Raw genomic sequence first — 17413 nt, 5'->3', positions numbered from 1 at the left:
AGGTACCAGGTACCAGGTGGCCCTCATTTTGGTCTAGATCCCGCTGATCCTGGCATCGCAACCCTCCGTGCACCGCAGGATTCGAGGCAAAAAAAAAAAACACACACACAAAAGAGAAGAACGTTGGTCAAAGGGAAAATACAAGTTCTAGAGAAACCTCAAACTCTTTTAGAAATATTATTAGCTCTACATCAGAATCTATGAGAGCTCTTGATAACTCCTGTTTCAGGTCGTGTGTCTAGGCCGCCCGGCCCCCATCGAACTAACGGAAAATCCCCTCTCCCCTCCTTCTGGGCCTTCTCTCTCCAATATTTCATATTCTGGTGGATGTACGTCGAAGTCATCTCGATCCATCCACCGTACCTATTAATTATACAATTGAATGCTATGGTCGTTGCCCTTGGATAAACAACCTACGAGAGAGCCCGAAAACCGATTTCCTCGAACCGTCCTTTCCTTCCTTCACTTGCCACATGGACTATGCCCGACACGCCCGAGCCAGATGTCTCTCATGCTGTCCAACCTTGTCCCACCATGCCATTCCCTTCCTGCAAGTCCGAGTGTATCACCGGTGACGGACTAAACTCCGTTCATGACGACGGAGATGTGCAACGCGACTTGGGAACATGGAATGATGGCGCCCAGACCACTGCCATTGAACATTTGGTCACACTCAAACAGGGTTTGAGGGCATCTGATACCGAGCTGTTCTGGAAACGGCTCATGGAGGACATGACATCTATAACCAAAGCGCAGTATGGGTTTGTTGCCCGGAGAGTGCACGGGAGTGAGCCCATGCCAGAACTAGGCGGGCGGCGCCCGTCCCTATTTGGTGCAGCTTTCTACTACAACGATGGTTACCAGACTGTTGGTTTGCAGCGAAACAGGTATTTTGCGGGCGGGAACCCCTTACTGCATATGGACCACGAACGACCTTGTTTGATCCCCGAGAATCTCAGCTCACTTGTATCGTTTGGCGATGATCATTTACCGTTCGCCGCCGATGGTTATTTGGCGGTTCCCCTCTTTTCGGCCGGAAAGTGCCTGGCGCACCTCGGGTTGATGTGGTCCAAAGAAGGTCTTCGGCATAGAAACCTGTCCTGGTCCTTCCTGGAGATGATTCTCCACTCGCTTGAAGACCTGATTGTACAACGACTAGACCCAGGGGAGCAAATTATAGATGAAATGTTAGATTCTCCGACGACAAATACCTCCGATTCCCACAACACCCAGACTGCCGCCTCCCATCAAACCCCTGATTTCAACTCACACCCCCTCAAACCATACGCCCGCAGTTTGTCCCACGAGCTGAGGACCCCGATGCAGGGTGTGGTGGGCATGCTTGACGTCATGCACGCTACAGTGCGCGAGGCGATGGAGAGTAAAAGTCCTGTCAAATCAGGCGGGATTTTTCAATCTCTCAAGGAGGGGATTGAGATGGTTCAAGATAGCGCGAGACGTGCCGTTGAAGCGGCCGACAATGTCGTCCATGCATACGAGCTCAACATGCAAATTCCCAAAACACCCCTCCGGGAGGAGCCCGATATACTAGGCGGTCTCACAGTCCCACCTACCATACCCGAAACCCGCCCGAGCGTCTTTATCGAAGGAAAGAATATCGCTGTAAATCCGTACAAACGGCGGCGGAGCCTACCCCCAGAAATGAATGCCCGACCAGTCCGCAAGCAAAGACTCCGTGCGGCTTCGTCGCGGCAAGAGCTTTCGCCTCGCAGCGAAGAAGTCAAGAATGCCGTCCACGAAAGCGACCAGATCGTACATGCTATACCAGCTCGCCAGTTCGAAGCTGTAATGGCTAACATGGTCGATCCACGCCCGTCTCTCGCATTTCGACGATCCGCACCTCATTTACTCATTGAGGGCATCAATGTGAACCTGCGAGGTTCAGCTTTGCGTTTTACCAAACTGCGAGATCTTCTTCGTTTGGTGATTAACGAGTCTCTTCACGTTGGTGGTCGACCGGATTCTGCTGTTAGCAACGCAACCGAGTTTGGTGAAAAGATTGAAATTCGGTCGCGGTCCTCGAATGGTGAATTGTTCACCAAGGTTGTGGATTGGTCTGTAGACCCATCATTGCCGGACACCCTACTTGCCGATGACCGTGATCTGGCCAAGCTGATCTCCTGCGTCTTTCTCAACGCGATTAAATTTACCAACAACGGCACCATCACTGTTTGCGCAACTATTGATCCCAATAAGAATGATGTCCTTATTCTTGTGCGCGATACCGGCCCGGGAATTCCCGCTGCATTCCTACCCAATCTTTTCAAGCCATTTGCTCGTGAGGATGCATCGACTACAAGAAGCAAAGATGGCCTGGGCCTCGGTCTCCTTGTGGCCAAGGGCCTTTCACGCAAAATGGGCGGCGACTTGACCTGTGTGCGTTCATCGACTTCTGGTCCTACGCGTGGTACAGAATTTCGAATTCGAATCCCCGTAAACCAACGTGAAGCTGAACTCCGCCCTGCAACCCCCAGTGAGAGTGTTTCGACGCCATCCACTACCGACCAAACACGACAGGGCAGTGTCAGTAGCCTTTTGTCCGATCCCCCTTCCTTTAATTCCCCCTTCATGCTCCCCCAACCCTGTCAGCTGCAGCAGGCGACACCGTGTACCACCGACGAAAATATGTCTGAAAGCCCGACGCCCCAGCGACCGTCAATACAGACCCGTTTGCATCGAACAAATATCTCCGGTGATGCATATGACAAGAGGCTTGGAGAGAAATATCCGCTGCGATTTCTCGTGGCCGAAGACAATCGAATCAACCGGCGCGTACTGGTGAACATGCTACGCAAGCTTGGCTACCGCGATGTCCTTGAAGCGGCTGATGGCAAAGAAGCCGTCCAGATTGTTCAAGGCATCCTCTCCGCGTCAAAGCCCTCCACTGTCCTTGATGTTAGTCTCGATCCAATGCAAGGCGTCATAAATGAGCCACTGGATACGAAAATAAAACCGATCGATGTCGTCTTGATGGATCTTTGGATGCCTCAAATGGACGGATATGAAGCCACCTCACGAATTCTCCAGATGGTCGACAACCATCGGGACCAATATGCTACCTTTGAGCAACCGAACCCCAACAGCCCTGACTCCATGGAAATGGATCCAATCCCCAACACTTTCTGCATGTCACAACCTCCCACAGTTCTTGCTGTGAGTGCCGATGTTAGCGACGAGGCATTGAATCGAGCCTCTAGAGTGGGGATCAAAGGCTACATGACGAAACCTTACAAACTCTCTGACCTCGAACGGTTGATTGTCGAATTTTGCGGTAGTACTGGCAACCCGTTGTCTAAATCCTAGTATAACCACTAGCCCCATCGCTGGACATGATGTTACTTTCTTTTTGGATTTCCACGTCAAGTCCATTATATACCCATTGGATGCGGATATTGTCTTCTTCGTGCACAAATCCCCCAATTGCTTTTTTTCCCCCTTTGGCTCAGGAGCCTCTCGGGTTAGGATATACATCGACTCAGCGGCCTATTCAATTTCAACTGCCTTATACCATCGTTGCCATTTTTTGGGCCCCTATTATGTTTATTATCCCCATTTTGGATACAATGATTGATGATACATCACATGCGATCACTCCGCACTACATAGAGTCATTCAATGAATATGTAATAAAGACACACTGAGACTTAAAATCCAGTAAACTTCATCACATACTATATATACTATTTTCATCATTTTCCCACATTGACCTTGGCTGTTCTATTTGGAAAGAGTGAAATCGACGAGTCCTACATCACGAACAGTCTCCTGCGGGAGGCAGCAGTCGACGTCTTCTCCTTTAAAATGCGTAAAGGCTCGAGAGTACTCAGCCTATGTAGAAGCAGTTAGCAATCTCCCTTTCCACATAGTTCTCTGGGGCCATCCGGGAGAACAGACCTCAATGATGTCCAAGAACTCATTATATACATTATCTGCCTTCATCTTCTGACGTTTATCTTCATCATTGTTACTGTTCTATCCCACTTGCTCCTACAACGATTTCATCAAAGTATATCTTCATACGTCTACCCTTGCCTGTCAACATTATTCTCAAGTCAGACTAGTTCTGTCTACGATCAGGGCCCCTGAGTCTGAACTCTCTGCATGGAAGGTATCCAGGTAGTCTTTATTTCTTGTCGTCATGAGATGCGACTCCTTCGGAAGACGATATTTTCAATTTTCTCAGCTTGGCGGCCGCTGCTTCACTGGCCAGTGAACTGTGCTGATTCCTGATTCCTGATACCTGATTCTAGCCATCAGTGAGACCCGCGGTTATTCTATTACGACAACATCGATTCCTCAAGTGACCGAAAATACGCAACGTAACAATCGTGTTATAGCCCACCATGGCCCTTAACCATCTTCGACTCTAATGCGAGAGGTGGTTCATGATTCTAGAGGTAGACTTTACACTCCCGGAAGGCTAACCCGTGATCCACAGGAAGCAAAAATCCCATATGGTGGGTGCCCTTTTACTAACACAAGACAGAGCCTAGACGTGGCTGGGTCCGAGAGGCCTTCGATTTTCGTTTTAAAGACGCAACTCAAAACCGGTATACAATTCATGCCAATTCATGCACATGAGTCGCAGTGTTCGAAGGAAGCTCCGAGCGATCTCCCCTACTACCAAGCTCAAATGGCTCGGAATTTTCTTTAGTCGCGAGCTCCGATAGTTCTCCGCGACCTCGTGGAGAATCATATGTCTCTGCATGAGGTTCCCCTTTGGCGGTTTTGTGTCGTTTGAGGAAATAGAAAAAGATCGCTACTCCTATCGCAATGGCCGCCATCGGGATCCCAATTCCAATGCCGATCTTGGCTCCTTGTGATAAGCCACCACTTCTATTATTATTTCCTGTTGCACCGGTTGCGGTTGATGTTTGTGTTGACGAGGGTGTTGTTGATGAGCTTGTTGTTTTGGGAAGATCGGACTTCTCCCAGATGAGTGGGATTCCATCCGCATAAACGGTGATTGGTGTTGCCAGGGTAGATGTGACCACTACCCCGGACATCCCAATTGTGATGGTGGCTTTTTCCGATAGAACTTCCCTACATTGATGGTCCGTCGCGTAAAAGCTCATGCTCCTACATGAAGTGTCAGCATCATTGCTCGGTCCCCCATAGAGAAGAGAGAGAAAAAAAAAAAAAAAAAAAAAACCTACGACGGACAGCAAATAGCACCACTTGTGCTGCCGGTCATATGTAACCCATTCCATGATGGACCCAATTTGCCTGCAGTAGCCCATCCAGTCGGACAGTAAAGACCTGGGGAGTCTACGAAGCATAATTTAAGTAAACCTATACCGAAATTTTTAGATGACTTTTCTTACACCAGTATGTACCCCAGTATGTCGGGGAAGCCAGTAGAGTGCCAGGCATGGTGCCTGTGGGTAAGCATGAGTAACCCGCACCAAATCCAAACCAGTTCCCGTAGAATGTGGCGGTCGTAGGCGTGCCCCCCACATAAAAAGAATTAACGGACAAGGTCTGGAGGCATGTTGTCGGCGGGGTGAAGGTGGTTGTCAGTGGTCCCCGGTTGAAGTAGCTTGTTATATTAGGGCTGGCGGAGGAGGCCATCGCCATGGTGAAGATGACTGTGCCTCTTCAGAGGGGTATTGACAATGATGATGTTTGTGGAGAAAAAGGATGGAGAAAAAGGATGACATTTAACCCCCCTTTTTTTGATGTCTTAAGTCGTGTCTGGCTAGCCGCCAGCTGTATCTAGCTAGTCAGTTTCGGGTTATAACTCACTAACATATGTAGTTAACTAGGTACTTTTTGTTACGGAACTACCCGCAATCGATGATCGGGTACACAGATGGACGCCAGTCAGTCAGATTGTGAAGGCCCACTATAAAGGGTCCTTATGAGGGTAGAATCAGAGTGCTAATGGCATATATAATACGAGATTTACTACTGCGAAACAATTGCCACTAGCACTGCGTATGTATTCAAACTGAACTATGAACCTTTGTCCATAGTTCCAAATCCACTAGTTAACTATACAAACCCCTAACAAAGATAAGTACCTTTCGTAAAAAAGTGAAGCTTTTATAAAAATCAATTTTGATCCTCGTTTATATCTTCCAACCTACCTTTCTCTTTATTAATATCTGCTTTAATAATGATTCATATACAGCTTCAACGGTAATTTCAATACTCCCCAAAAAAAGGCAAAAATGCATTAATTATACAGCTGCGATAAATTGGCATATTTATATTGTTTGGTAATAATGGGGGGTAGACGGGCCGCCTATACCCGGCCGATGAGCTCCAAAGGTTTTATGGGCTATGCAGAGGTCTAGGCGCAGATGGTCGATGTCGGGTCAGGGAACAACTTCAGACTTTTGGGGAACGTGTGATATACAGCAACTACCTAATATAGTTGGCTAGTGTGATAATGGTGATAACGGTGATAACGTCAAGAAAGACTCCTCGTTTAGACCATTCGGCCATCATGTAACTGTAGTCCGTCGGACGGAAAATTCCCACGCTTCCCCACACACCTCCTCCCTGACACCATCAACGTTTAACGATGATCCGTCAACTGCATAACCTCGGGACTGTAGTGTAATGATCGTATTGTCGGCTTTCTTCGTCCCTTAAATCGACAAGTATGAACGAAATGATCCCCTTTTATTTTCATACTTCCTTTGGATCCATTCGAAGTCCAAAGAAACCTCATTTACACCAGGAAATATGCCTCTCCAGACGTATCACCATTCTTCCTCGATCAAGGGCCTCTCCAGTATCACCACACTGATCGTCGGTGCTGAAGAGTCCATCCTGATTGACCCTCCTTTCCTGATCTCAGACGCAGTGTCTGTCGTCAGCTGGGTCAAAACCACGACCGATAAACCCCTCAAAGCGGTGTTTGTCACCCACCACCACCCGGATCATTTCTTTTCGGCCAATGCTATCCTTGAGGCCTTTCCCTCAGCGAAATTCTAAGCAGCACCGCATGTGGTCGAAGGCATCAATCGTGAATATGCGGCCAAGGTGAAATATTGGCCCACTATCTTTGGAAATGATGTGCCCGAAGCGCCCAGGAAGCCCAAAGAGTACAACTTCAGTTTCTTCTTGTTACAAGGCAATCAAGATAGTCCGGTGGTGCTTCTGGGTCCGTTGCAAGGTGATTCGGTGGACCATACGATATTCTGGATGCCAGTCGAGAGAACGATTATCTGTGGCGATACAGTTTACGGGAGAAGTACCCACTGCTGGTAAATACTTTCCAACCCCCTCTAGTCGATATAGATCCAAAACTGATGCCGAAGGAAAAATTACAGGGTCGAAGAGGTTGAAAATCCCGCTCTACTCCAGGCGTGGATCAGCACGGTGGATCTTATCTCGGCCCTCCAGCCGACGAAGCTGATTCCTGGCCACATGGACTCGGGATGGGAGTTAGACGCGCAGGCCGATCTCGCTCATACTAAAAAGTACCTTGGTTTATTCGGCGAGAAGGTGACTTACACACCCACTCAGTCACAGGTCCAGGAGCTGTATGAGTACTTCCAAAACGCATTCCCACAATGCAAGGCGAATTTGCACTTTTTCCTAGGTCGTTTGTCTAATCAATTTGGGGAAGGTGGGGAGACCTGGGAGGAGAACCGGCATCATGCATTAGAAAAGAGGTCGCTGGAAAGACTGAATGGCTACTTGTTCTGAGAAAGATTGTCGGCACGCAACACATCCTTAGAGTGCATGATTCGTGCTGAGTATCTAGTCCTGTCAGTGGTCAGTGTCCCTAATCATCTGACATTTGCATCTGGTAATATTTGGCTATTACTGGCTTAGAAGCCGTTCGTGCCTTCGGTCTCCTGTTGCCTGCAGATACCAAAATCTTGCCGATGATTCCTAATATTGATAATCCGACGTATAATTAGGTGACGGAATTACGGATATACTCATAGGGTTTCCAAGGTTGTCTTCACCCCTGGTTCACTTCCACTAGTTTCCGCAGATAGAGCATGCCCGGCACAGTACTTACCAAGGTACTCTATAGAAAATAAGTATATTATGTGACGACGCTCAGCAATAACTCCAGTATACTTATTAATAATTTTTCGATAGTAATTAGCTAGACTAAGGAATGCCATTATTCAGTGATTATTTTCAATAAATACGCTACTATATATTGGAAATGGCCGGTTGCACTCCGTTCTCGAGACCCGACAGCTTTAACACACCCCTCGAGGAGTATTGGTATAGTTAAAAACCTGTATTAGAAATGTATTAATTATCAAGAAATGTGTTCAGGTCTGGCTAGCATAATCTTCAAGCAAACTTTTTATGGTCCACAAAAAGCAGGGACAATTCAGTAATCCCATGGCACTTAATCCTTCTGCCGATGATAGACAGTGGACTAAGACTGTTAGTGAGTTTGTCTATGTTCAAAATCAAGGTAGATCTATCTATCTCCAGTGTTAACCAGTTCGCCCACCACAGCCGCAACTGACTCTGCATACTCCTCCGCTAATTTGATCACATCGGCTTCAGGCACAACATGTGTCCAGGATGTCAACTTGGCGACGAAATCGCCTGATTCCGTGTGGTCAATTTCAACGACAATATCATACTAGATCGCACCCGGAAACCATTAGCCATTTAAGTCCATGTATCTCTATTACGAAGGAAAGTGTTTCGGGAATACGATAGAAAAGGAAGTAGTTCAAAAAAAGAAGAAAGGGGGGGGGGAAAAGTGGCTGATAAGACTCACATCAAAAGGATCTTCCTCGCCCACAGGTTTAAAATCCAATGCCGCCAGTTCCCCGTCATCCGTACGGGCTGCAGACATGTTTCTTCGAAAATTGAATAATGTATTAAAAAGCAATCTGGTTGGTGCCCCTCCTGCCAAATCATCCGAATTCCCGTTCCTAGTCCGTAGGTGCTGCTGCTGCGCAGCAAAAGTGAGGAAGTGATGCTGATACGGCAAACTTTCCAAGAATTGCGTCTGCATGTTCTCCAGCAAGGTTGTAACTGCAGGGCGATTAGGGGTGCCCGCTAGGGAGATGCGACACGCGAGGATGTTCAGGAACGGACCAGCGATAGACCCGATATTGTCGATAGGTACGTCCCGGCCTGACACCACATATCCGAATATAGGACTTGAGGAGCCAGTGTGCTGCTGGAGGAGGAGAGCCCAGGCCGTTCGGAGAACGGTGGAAGGTGTGTATTTTGTGAGGGAAGCGTTTGAGAGCAAAGACTTCGTCGATGATGATAGAGGGATGATGGTATGTCTGATTCTCATGCTCTGAGGATCAGTGGTAGAGGAAGAGATTGGGAAGGTCAGATGGCATGGTTCAGTATCATTTGGCAGAATGGAATTCCAGTACTTGATTGCTTCGATGGGGTCCTGGCCTGCGATGTGTTTGACGAGCGTGCTGTATGGCGTGGCTGGGTGAGTTGGGAGATTGTTTGAATAAAACCGAGCGAGATCGTCCAAAATCGGGGCCAAGGAAGCTTGGTCGATTAGGGCATGACTAATTTCGAGGAGACATGCGAGTTGGTCTTCTCCGACTTTACAGATTGTGAGTCGGTGACAGGGCTGGAGTGGGGACCATGATAATAATTCAGGAGAAGAAACATTGAGGATGTGGTGGAAGCTCGTTGACTCGGATAAGCTGATATGCTCCACCATAGCAGTCGTTTTCCGGAGGACAACCTGATCGAATGTATTTTTATTTTGTGCACGCCTGACGAAGACCGTTCGGAGGATGGAATGGTACTGAACAACTTTATTCCAGGCCTCGTGGAGAGTCTGGGGATCAACGGGTTGCCCATGGGCCCCTGTCACGTTGAGGGCCAGACGAGTTCTGTAGCAGCCAAGCGGTCCATCCTGAGCTACCAGCATGGCGTTCTGGATAGCGGACGTGGGGTATACAGCCTCTAGCTTGTGATAGGTAATGTCCAACTCCCTAATCACATTATTGAGAAAGGTGGATGCTTCTTCGTAATCTATAGACATGAGAGACATCTCGCAGAGACGGTTGTTGGGGGAGTCACGGCCGAGTTCTTCAGCAGCTCGCTCGAGTAGCCTTGCGCATTGTGCGGCCCAGAGCTCAATACGGCCACGATGTTTCATATGTTGATTGTACGAGAAGGTGAACTCGATTTGGTTTTTCTCTGTCATTCTGGCAGAGATCTCAAGCAAGGAGAAGCGACGCATATTGGCGCTGGCAAAATCACCGGAAATGCCAAGAGAGCCTGGAACAAGTTGTAGCACAGGGTCCTCGCGGTCAAGGTTCTGGAATGACCCCATATAATTAAAGACAATCTCGGCCATGTTTACTCCGGACTCACGAAGATCCAGAAACCTAGAAGCAAAATAAATAAGTCCATTGTGCGGAATGCTCTTCCGAGTGTGTTGAACCCGACGGACAGCCTCAAGAATGCTGTGCTCCGGGCTGGTACAGGGAATAATTGGACACAGTGTGGTGAACCAACCCACCGTTGCGGATATGTCGATTTCCGCGTCCCAAAGCTCACGACCATGCCCTTCATTGAAGACCGGAGGCAGTTCGCGATCATCAAAAACCTTAGCAAACGATTGGAACAAGGTGGCGAGGAACAAGTCCAACAGTTCGCATCCGATTTTGTGGCAGGCATCCAGAATGGCTAATTTTGTATCGAGAGCCAATGTGAATTGGATATGCATAACATCGCCATACACATTGTCTAGTCCTTGCATGCCCCAATATTTAAGTCCAGCCGATGGTATTGTATATGGGAGTGCCTTGGAAGGTGGCCAGAATTGCCGGACATGGTCCTCGAGGAGCTCGCACCATGTCTGAAACGAAACCGACTCTCCAACACCAAGGCACCCTGTGTCGATATAGGTGTTGAGGTCATCGATGATAATACGCCAGGAGATCAAGTCTATCACAATATGATGCGCCACGAGGAACAACAGCTGCGAGCTGCCATCCATCGTGATGAGATCTGCGTGGAAGACCGGCCCAGCAATGGCATCCACGGCACTCTGGCTCTGGCTCAGGATGGACCGGGCATCAGACGATGCGGCGATATTATGTGTTTGAAATGTAAAAGACTTCTCTACCTCACCAGTGATCCGCTGTGTCCATCCTTCTTGCTCGGCTCTGTGGAAACGGACGCGAAGAACGGGATGCCGCTGAACCACCGCCGAGAGTGAGCGCCAAATAGATTGTTCCGAAACAGGCTTTGTTACCCGCAGAAGGATGCTCTGATTGAAGTGATGTCTTTCCTGCGGTGCATGCTGCGCATACATTTGTTGTATTGGGGACAGTTTAAAGCGGCGCTGACAGTCTGTTTTGACCTGTGTAGTCGATGACCTGATTGAGCCAGAGTTGACCGCCAGCTGAGCTATTGTGTCTCCTCGAAGAATATCTGCAACTTTGACCTGAAGATTATCCTTGCGACATCTGGTAACCGCCTGAATGGCACTAATTGAATCACCTTGCAGAGCTTGAAATGGGATATCAATGCTGACTGAAGCGGGATCAAGGTTCAAAGCATAAGCCCAGGCGCTGCACAATATTTTTTCTGCCCGGCTCGTAGGTAGTTTCGCAATGACCTCTCCTGTTTCGGTGCCATCCTTCATAATTTGGTGGTATGTTTCCTCATCCATCCGTGCAAGCCATGCTCTTACAACAGACCGTCCGGCTTTCCCAGAATTGCTGATTGGCATTGCGTCGATAGGGATCCAGATGTCGGGGACCATATAGGATGGCAACAGCTGAGAGATTGAGTCTCTGATACTTGCCACATAGGCATTCGCTTGTTGTATTATGGCCTTGGGAAGAAGCTCAACGCGGGTTGTCGAGTTCGTCGACGAGAGCGAGAAAAAACGGAGATCAACCACTGCAACCAGCCGATTTGCAAAAAGTCCGTCTTTGGGTGCAAATACCGCAACATGCTGGACTTCGGGTTGTGAAGAAATACGGCTTTCGATCTCAGACAATTCAATCCGCTGGCCACGTATCTTGACCTGTGTATCTTTGCGACCGACATAGGTGATGGAGCCGTCAGTTTCAAGACGAACTACATCCCCTGTCTTGTAAAGCCTGTGATCTTGGTAAATTTGTGGCAGCCACCTAGGCGTTGATATAAATGCCGCTCCTGTCTTCTCCTCATCATTTAGATACCCTCGACCGACTGTCGGTCCTTGAATGAGAAGCTCCCCCACGAGCCCAACTGGTAGGAGGCGCTGCACATCATCCACATCGACTACCCAGGCCCTACATGCAAGTCCAGTACCAATAGATGCACGGTTTGTGCTATTTGGATACACCCTGCAAGCTGTGGCGACGATCGTTGTCTCAGACGGTCCATAACCATTGATCAACGTGATCCGAGCAGCCCAGCGGTCTATACAATCATCGGTAATGGCCTCTCCGCCGAGAACCACCGTTTTCAGCAATGGAACATCATGTGGCTGAATCAATTTGAAAAACGAAGGGGTAAAAAAGGCCCAGTTCACCCGAGCAGCATTCATAAACTCTGCAATATTCCCCATACGCGTCTCATGGTCGGGAATGCAGACACAGCCACCATGCGAGAGTGGGGCTATATGCTCCGTCATCGAGGCGTCGAAGGCCAGCGATGCAAATTGCAACACCCGTGACGAGGTGTTCTGATTATAGATATACCCTGGTCCGTGGATTTTTAGGCTCAGACTTAATGAACGGTGCTCGATCATCACTCCCTTCGGATTCCCCGTACTTCCAGACGTGAAAATGATATATGCCAATAATGTCGGATCGACTGGTCGGAGAGCCGTTTTCTTCTGAGGAGGCAGAGCGTAGAGAAGGTCCCAATCGATAGGAAAGGTGGCTGCTTTATTAATCCAGTCTTGAGATTGCTCGCTGGAAACAAGTACCATATGTGCCCCGGATTGCTGCACGATTTCCAAATTTCGGCTAACTGGGTTGGAGTGCTCCAATGGAACGAAGGCGCTTCCGGTCTTCAGAACCGCGAGCATGACCACAATGGCCAGGGCGCTTCTCTCGAAGCAGATCGGTATGATGTCGCCCTCCCCAGCGCCTAACTGATTCAGATGCAGCGAGAGACTCGTTGCGAACCGATCTAGTTCTGCATAAGTCAAAGCCTTATCCCAAGCGTATATGGCTTCTGCGCTAGGCTGCACTTGAGCCCAGGCGCTGATCGTATCATGGACACATGTCCCCTCGGCATCTAGCGATAGCCCATAATTCCACGATCGAATCTGCATCATCTCGTGGGGACTGATCACCTCAAGGTCATCCAGAGCGGTGTTAGGGCTGGCAGCCACGAGCTGAGTAGCCACGTGTCCCATTTCATAAAGAATATTCTGCATTCGAGCCGACGAGACCAAGGTGGCGTCAAAGTTGGCGGTAAAACCCAAGTACTTGTCGATTAGCTGGCATGTAATATGAACAGTTCCCTTCGCGTTCTCTGTGAAACGATGAACTCCGGGAGATGGTGTTCTCGCTTTGAATAGATTTCGAACATCTATCACAGTCTGGAATTTTCGTACTTGAGATGCATCTTCACAGTTCTTGCTGACTCCATCAACTGTTGAATGCGAATGCACGGTTATCCCAGATAAGAATCGTTGCATCTCATGACAGAAATCGACTATCGATGACCCGTTTTTCATGGATGCCTTGAGAGGAACAATGCTGCTCTGGTCATCCAGAATAACCCCATATACCACATCTTGTGCGGAGCTATGAGTGGCGAGGACAACGGACCAACTAGCTAGGACCACTGCTGGAATGTAGGAAAAGCCCGTGGTGCTGATTTTGAAGGGGATTGCATGAAAGAGGTGTTGCATTGGGGTAGCAAAACCGACATTATGTGGAATTGGAGGGAAAGGGCAGGCCGATTCTTCCAGAACCCGAGTAAGAATCATTTTGTTTGTGTATGGGTGTATATTGATCGGACTTGTGTGCGTGTGTGTGTGTGCCCACCTTGGTTGCTGCCCACTTTATACATATATATATGTAGTTATCTATCGGAAGTTTCAGTCCTTAGCACCATCAAGAGACTCCAGGAAACTCCTGGGCCAGTATCAAGTCAATATTGTAATCCTCCCCGTAACTCAGTGGATCCAGTTTTTTATTTCTCTAAAGTTTACCAGACTTTTTCAGCTGTAATTTACTTGGGTCTCAGCTAACACTCCGAGACTCCGAGTCCCTCCTAGCCTGCTGATGAGGAACATGGCAATTCTATTGGGCTCACTCAGAACTATTTACTGATATTATGATATTGTTCACTGGAAGCGCGTGAATGACTAGATATGATCAGAATCTTGGCAAGAGGTACAGTAGCGAGTAATAGGACTAGTCTATTTTACTCAGTATTACCGTTATACTCTGTTACTGAAGATTACTAGTCATTCCTACTCTGGTTGACTGAGGTGATTTTGTATGTAATTTATTGGGGGGACTAGATAAGGAAGAATTTCTGCTAGAAATACTGCGCTTTGACCACTGAGCTTTTTATTGTTAAGGAAGTTAAACCATTTTTAGAAGGTGATAGATACTATGTATATATCCCCTGGCAATTCGATGACCCTTGTCGGCTCCACCGTACTAACGAAATTACCTAGATAGACTAGAGTACTTTGAAATCTTGTACTGTAGAAAGTGGTTGAAGCGGGAACGTGGTTTGGGATCAAACAACACTAACCTCTAGCCACGTCGGGTGTCTTCACACATATGTCCATACGAGGTAAATACAACCTTATCTTGGATTCTCCTGCGTTGGTCAAATCTCACTTCCCCTACTGCTGTAGGTTAATCTATTTTGCCCGCCAATCGCCACCGCCTTCGTTAAGCTGATTAGGTAGATTGTTCATTAATAACCTTATCTCAATATGATAACGTAATTCCCGCCCGTCCCCAAAACACCATACTAAATGCGATTTTTCAGGTGCGAATATATCGACGAGAAGATATTCTCGCTTGATTTTTAGTATATCATAATTCCCTTATATTAAAAATATCCTAATATAAATTAAATTTAGAAAATGGTTATTTTCCTATATTGAACAATCGAGTTGTGGTCAAGGATACAAAACACAGGACCTGACTCGACCGCCTATATCCTACTGGGAACAGATAAAAGAGGACGCTTGTAATATTCTACTACGGAAGACAGCTCGTGGCCGACGGGTGAGACTAGATGATACTCCCTAGGAGTTGTCTTCGCTCGCCGACGGGGTTCCGAGCGGGAGACGGGATGATCATCACCCATTTGGATGGACAGCGGGGTAGCGTTTCAGCCTTGCGGTCATTGGATTACAATCTTAATCCGATACAGTATCAAGCGGCGGAGTTTCTTCGGGGCTGGTGATGACCGTGGGATTTGGCGTTAACTGCTCATTCAATTCTAAGAATGTCGGGGCGTTTGAAACCCGTGGAGAACGGTTCACGCTGATGCAGCAACCTTCATGGATTTGCTCTTGATCTCCGTAACACCTGGAGATAAGAACAGCGGTGACTGGAGAGAAAGTTACCGTCATTCCATCAATGGCTCCGGCTGCACAATCCAACGAAAATTTGCCCTCGCCCCGTGAAGAACGAATGGAGGATGAGCACCATGAAGAGCTTGAGATTGAATTCCGGTACCTTACCTTCGATACACCCCTCCCACCTTTACAACAGAATGAGAATGGGGTTATCGGCCCGGAGCTGCCTGATCTCGGCCGATGTACGTCTCCCCTCGCATGGTCGCGAGCCCGGAAGATATTCATTACTTGGCTCTCCTGCCTCAGCACTTTAGTCACAACCTACACTCCCGGCGCATACACCGCAGGTCTGGACCAGTACAAGGCTGAATGGCACGTGGATACCACGATGGTCTATACGGGAATCACCACGTTCACCCTCTGCTTCGCCATTGCTCCCATGGTCCTTGCGCCGTTCTCGGAAATACAAGGCCGGCGACCGGTGTTTGTCACGGCCGGTATTGTCTATGTGATCTCGCAAATTGGCTCGGGTGTTACTGCCAGTTATGCCGGTATGCTGGTGACGCGGGCTCTAGCAGGGGTGTCATGCTCCGTCTTCTCGACGATGGTTGGAGGCGTCGTAAGCGACCTCTATGAGGCAGCGGAGAGGAATACCGCTATGAGCATCTTCACCGGTGCCGCCTTATGCGGTACAGGACTTGGACCCCTGGTATCATCAATTATCGCGCAGCACACTTCCTGGCGCTGGATCTTCTACGTCCAAGCAATCAGCTGTGGAGTCGTTGTCATGTCTCTCATTGTTTTCTTTAATGAGACACGAGGCAGTGTACTTCTCAGCCGCAAAGCCAAGATCCTGAATACATACTACGACACCCGTGAGAGAGTCGGGCTGGAGGGGCTCGTCGAGTCCTTTGACAATGGTCAGAAGCTTCGTCTTCGTTGGAAAGTCAAGGCCGACGAAGAACGTGCTACTGTTCTGGTCTTGATCAAGATATCCCTGCTTCGCCCCCTCCGGCTACTATGGACGGAAAGCGTGGTATTCTGGTTTTCCCTCTGGATGTCCTTTGCATGGTCTATCCTCTATATGACCTTCGAAGCAATACCACTGGTTTTCAGTGTGAATCATGATTTTGATACAGAACAGACTGGACTGGTGTTTATTTCCATCTCTGTTGCCTCCCTTATTGCCGCCGGCATCTCGGTGTTTCTTGATCATGTCTCGCGGCGAAAAAGGACCGTCTCCCAAACACCTGAAGGGCGACTCTATCCTGCTTGTCTTCAGAGCATGTTGCTCCCCATCGGACTTTTCTGGTTGGGATGGACCCTCTTTTCGTCCGTCCACTGGATCGTTCCGGTGCTGGCTGTGGGGTGTATTACGATCGGCATCTTTTCTGTCTACCTGGCTGTTTTTAATTACCTGGCCGATACGTACCATGTGTATGCTAGTTCGGCGATTGCCGCTCAATCGTTTTGTCGCAATGTTTTCGCAGCGGTGCTTCCGCTCTGCACCGATCAGATGTTCAATGCATTGACTTTCCAAGGTGCGTCCAGCCTGCTGGGGGGTGTTGGTGTTGCTCTTTCTATTGTGCCGTGGGTTCTTGTTTTCTATGGGCCGAGGATTCGAGCCAGAAGCAGACTTGCAGATGCTTGAGCGCGCTTTTCCCACTTGGATGCCTAACATTCCTGAAGATATAATCAATTAGCCTAGTAGGGAGCACAAATACATGTCTATAGATTATTTGAATTCATATGTAGCATCCTAAGGCTTTTACTAGGAAAATAACTAAATAGAGGACCAGATAGATATACGTATCCTTCTTCTTCTATCTTGACCCTCCGCCTCGGTACTATGATTTGTGAGATTGATAATGTACGCGAGACCCGTCATGACGCTTGAGTACGCGTCTAACCCTGAAAGAAGAGAAGTCACTCATTGTGTTCGTTGAAGAAAACCTCCGCCGGGGT

General features: G+C 48.3%; 5 protein-coding genes across 5 annotated transcripts; 3 read left to right on the top strand and 2 right to left on the bottom strand.

The window, feature by feature from the left end:
* Positions 1–480: 480 nt before the first annotated feature.
* On the top strand, positions 481–3324 carry N7516_006082 (uncharacterized protein; the record flags this gene model as incomplete). Its single annotated transcript, XM_057218802.1, has 1 exon — positions 481–3324. One exon carries the CDS (start codon positions 481–483, stop codon positions 3322–3324), a length of 2844 nt encoding a protein of 947 aa, XP_057072893.1.
* A 1256-nt stretch (positions 3325–4580) lies between these two features.
* N7516_006081 (uncharacterized protein) lies at positions 4581–5598 on the bottom strand (the record flags this gene model as incomplete). Its single annotated transcript, XM_057218801.1, has 3 exons — positions 4581–5100; positions 5178–5289; positions 5346–5598. 3 exons carry the CDS (start codon positions 5596–5598, stop codon positions 4581–4583), a joined length of 885 nt encoding a protein of 294 aa, XP_057072892.1.
* A 1116-nt stretch (positions 5599–6714) lies between these two features.
* N7516_006080 (metallo-beta-lactamase domain protein) lies at positions 6715–6966 on the top strand (the record flags this gene model as incomplete). Its single annotated transcript, XM_057218800.1, has 1 exon — positions 6715–6966. One exon carries the CDS (start codon positions 6715–6717, stop codon positions 6964–6966), a length of 252 nt encoding a protein of 83 aa, XP_057072891.1.
* Positions 6967–8350: 1384 nt separating this feature from the next.
* N7516_006079 (non-ribosomal peptide synthetase) lies at positions 8351–13888 on the bottom strand (the record flags this gene model as incomplete). The annotated part of the gene is made up of 3 exons (XM_057218799.1): positions 8351–8380; positions 8459–8593; positions 8735–13888. 3 exons carry the CDS (start codon positions 13886–13888, stop codon positions 8351–8353), a joined length of 5319 nt encoding a protein of 1772 aa, XP_057072890.1.
* Positions 13889–15509: 1621 nt separating this feature from the next.
* On the top strand, positions 15510–17099 carry N7516_006078 (MFS transporter; the record flags this gene model as incomplete). The annotated part of the gene is made up of 1 exon (XM_057218798.1): positions 15510–17099. The coding sequence occupies one exon, from the start codon at positions 15510–15512 to the stop codon at positions 17097–17099; it is 1590 nt and encodes a 529-aa protein (XP_057072889.1).
* Positions 17100–17413: the final 314 nt, after the last annotated feature.

The sequence above is a fragment of the Penicillium verrucosum genome (assembly GCF_028828655.1).
Source record: "Penicillium verrucosum strain IBT 35672 chromosome Unknown utg000002l_segment0_segment0, whole genome shotgun sequence".
Lineage (NCBI taxonomy): Eukaryota > Fungi > Ascomycota > Eurotiomycetes > Eurotiales > Aspergillaceae > Penicillium > Penicillium verrucosum.
Note: the sequence above shows the minus strand (reverse complement) of the source record. Positions and strands in the feature narration are given on the sequence as shown.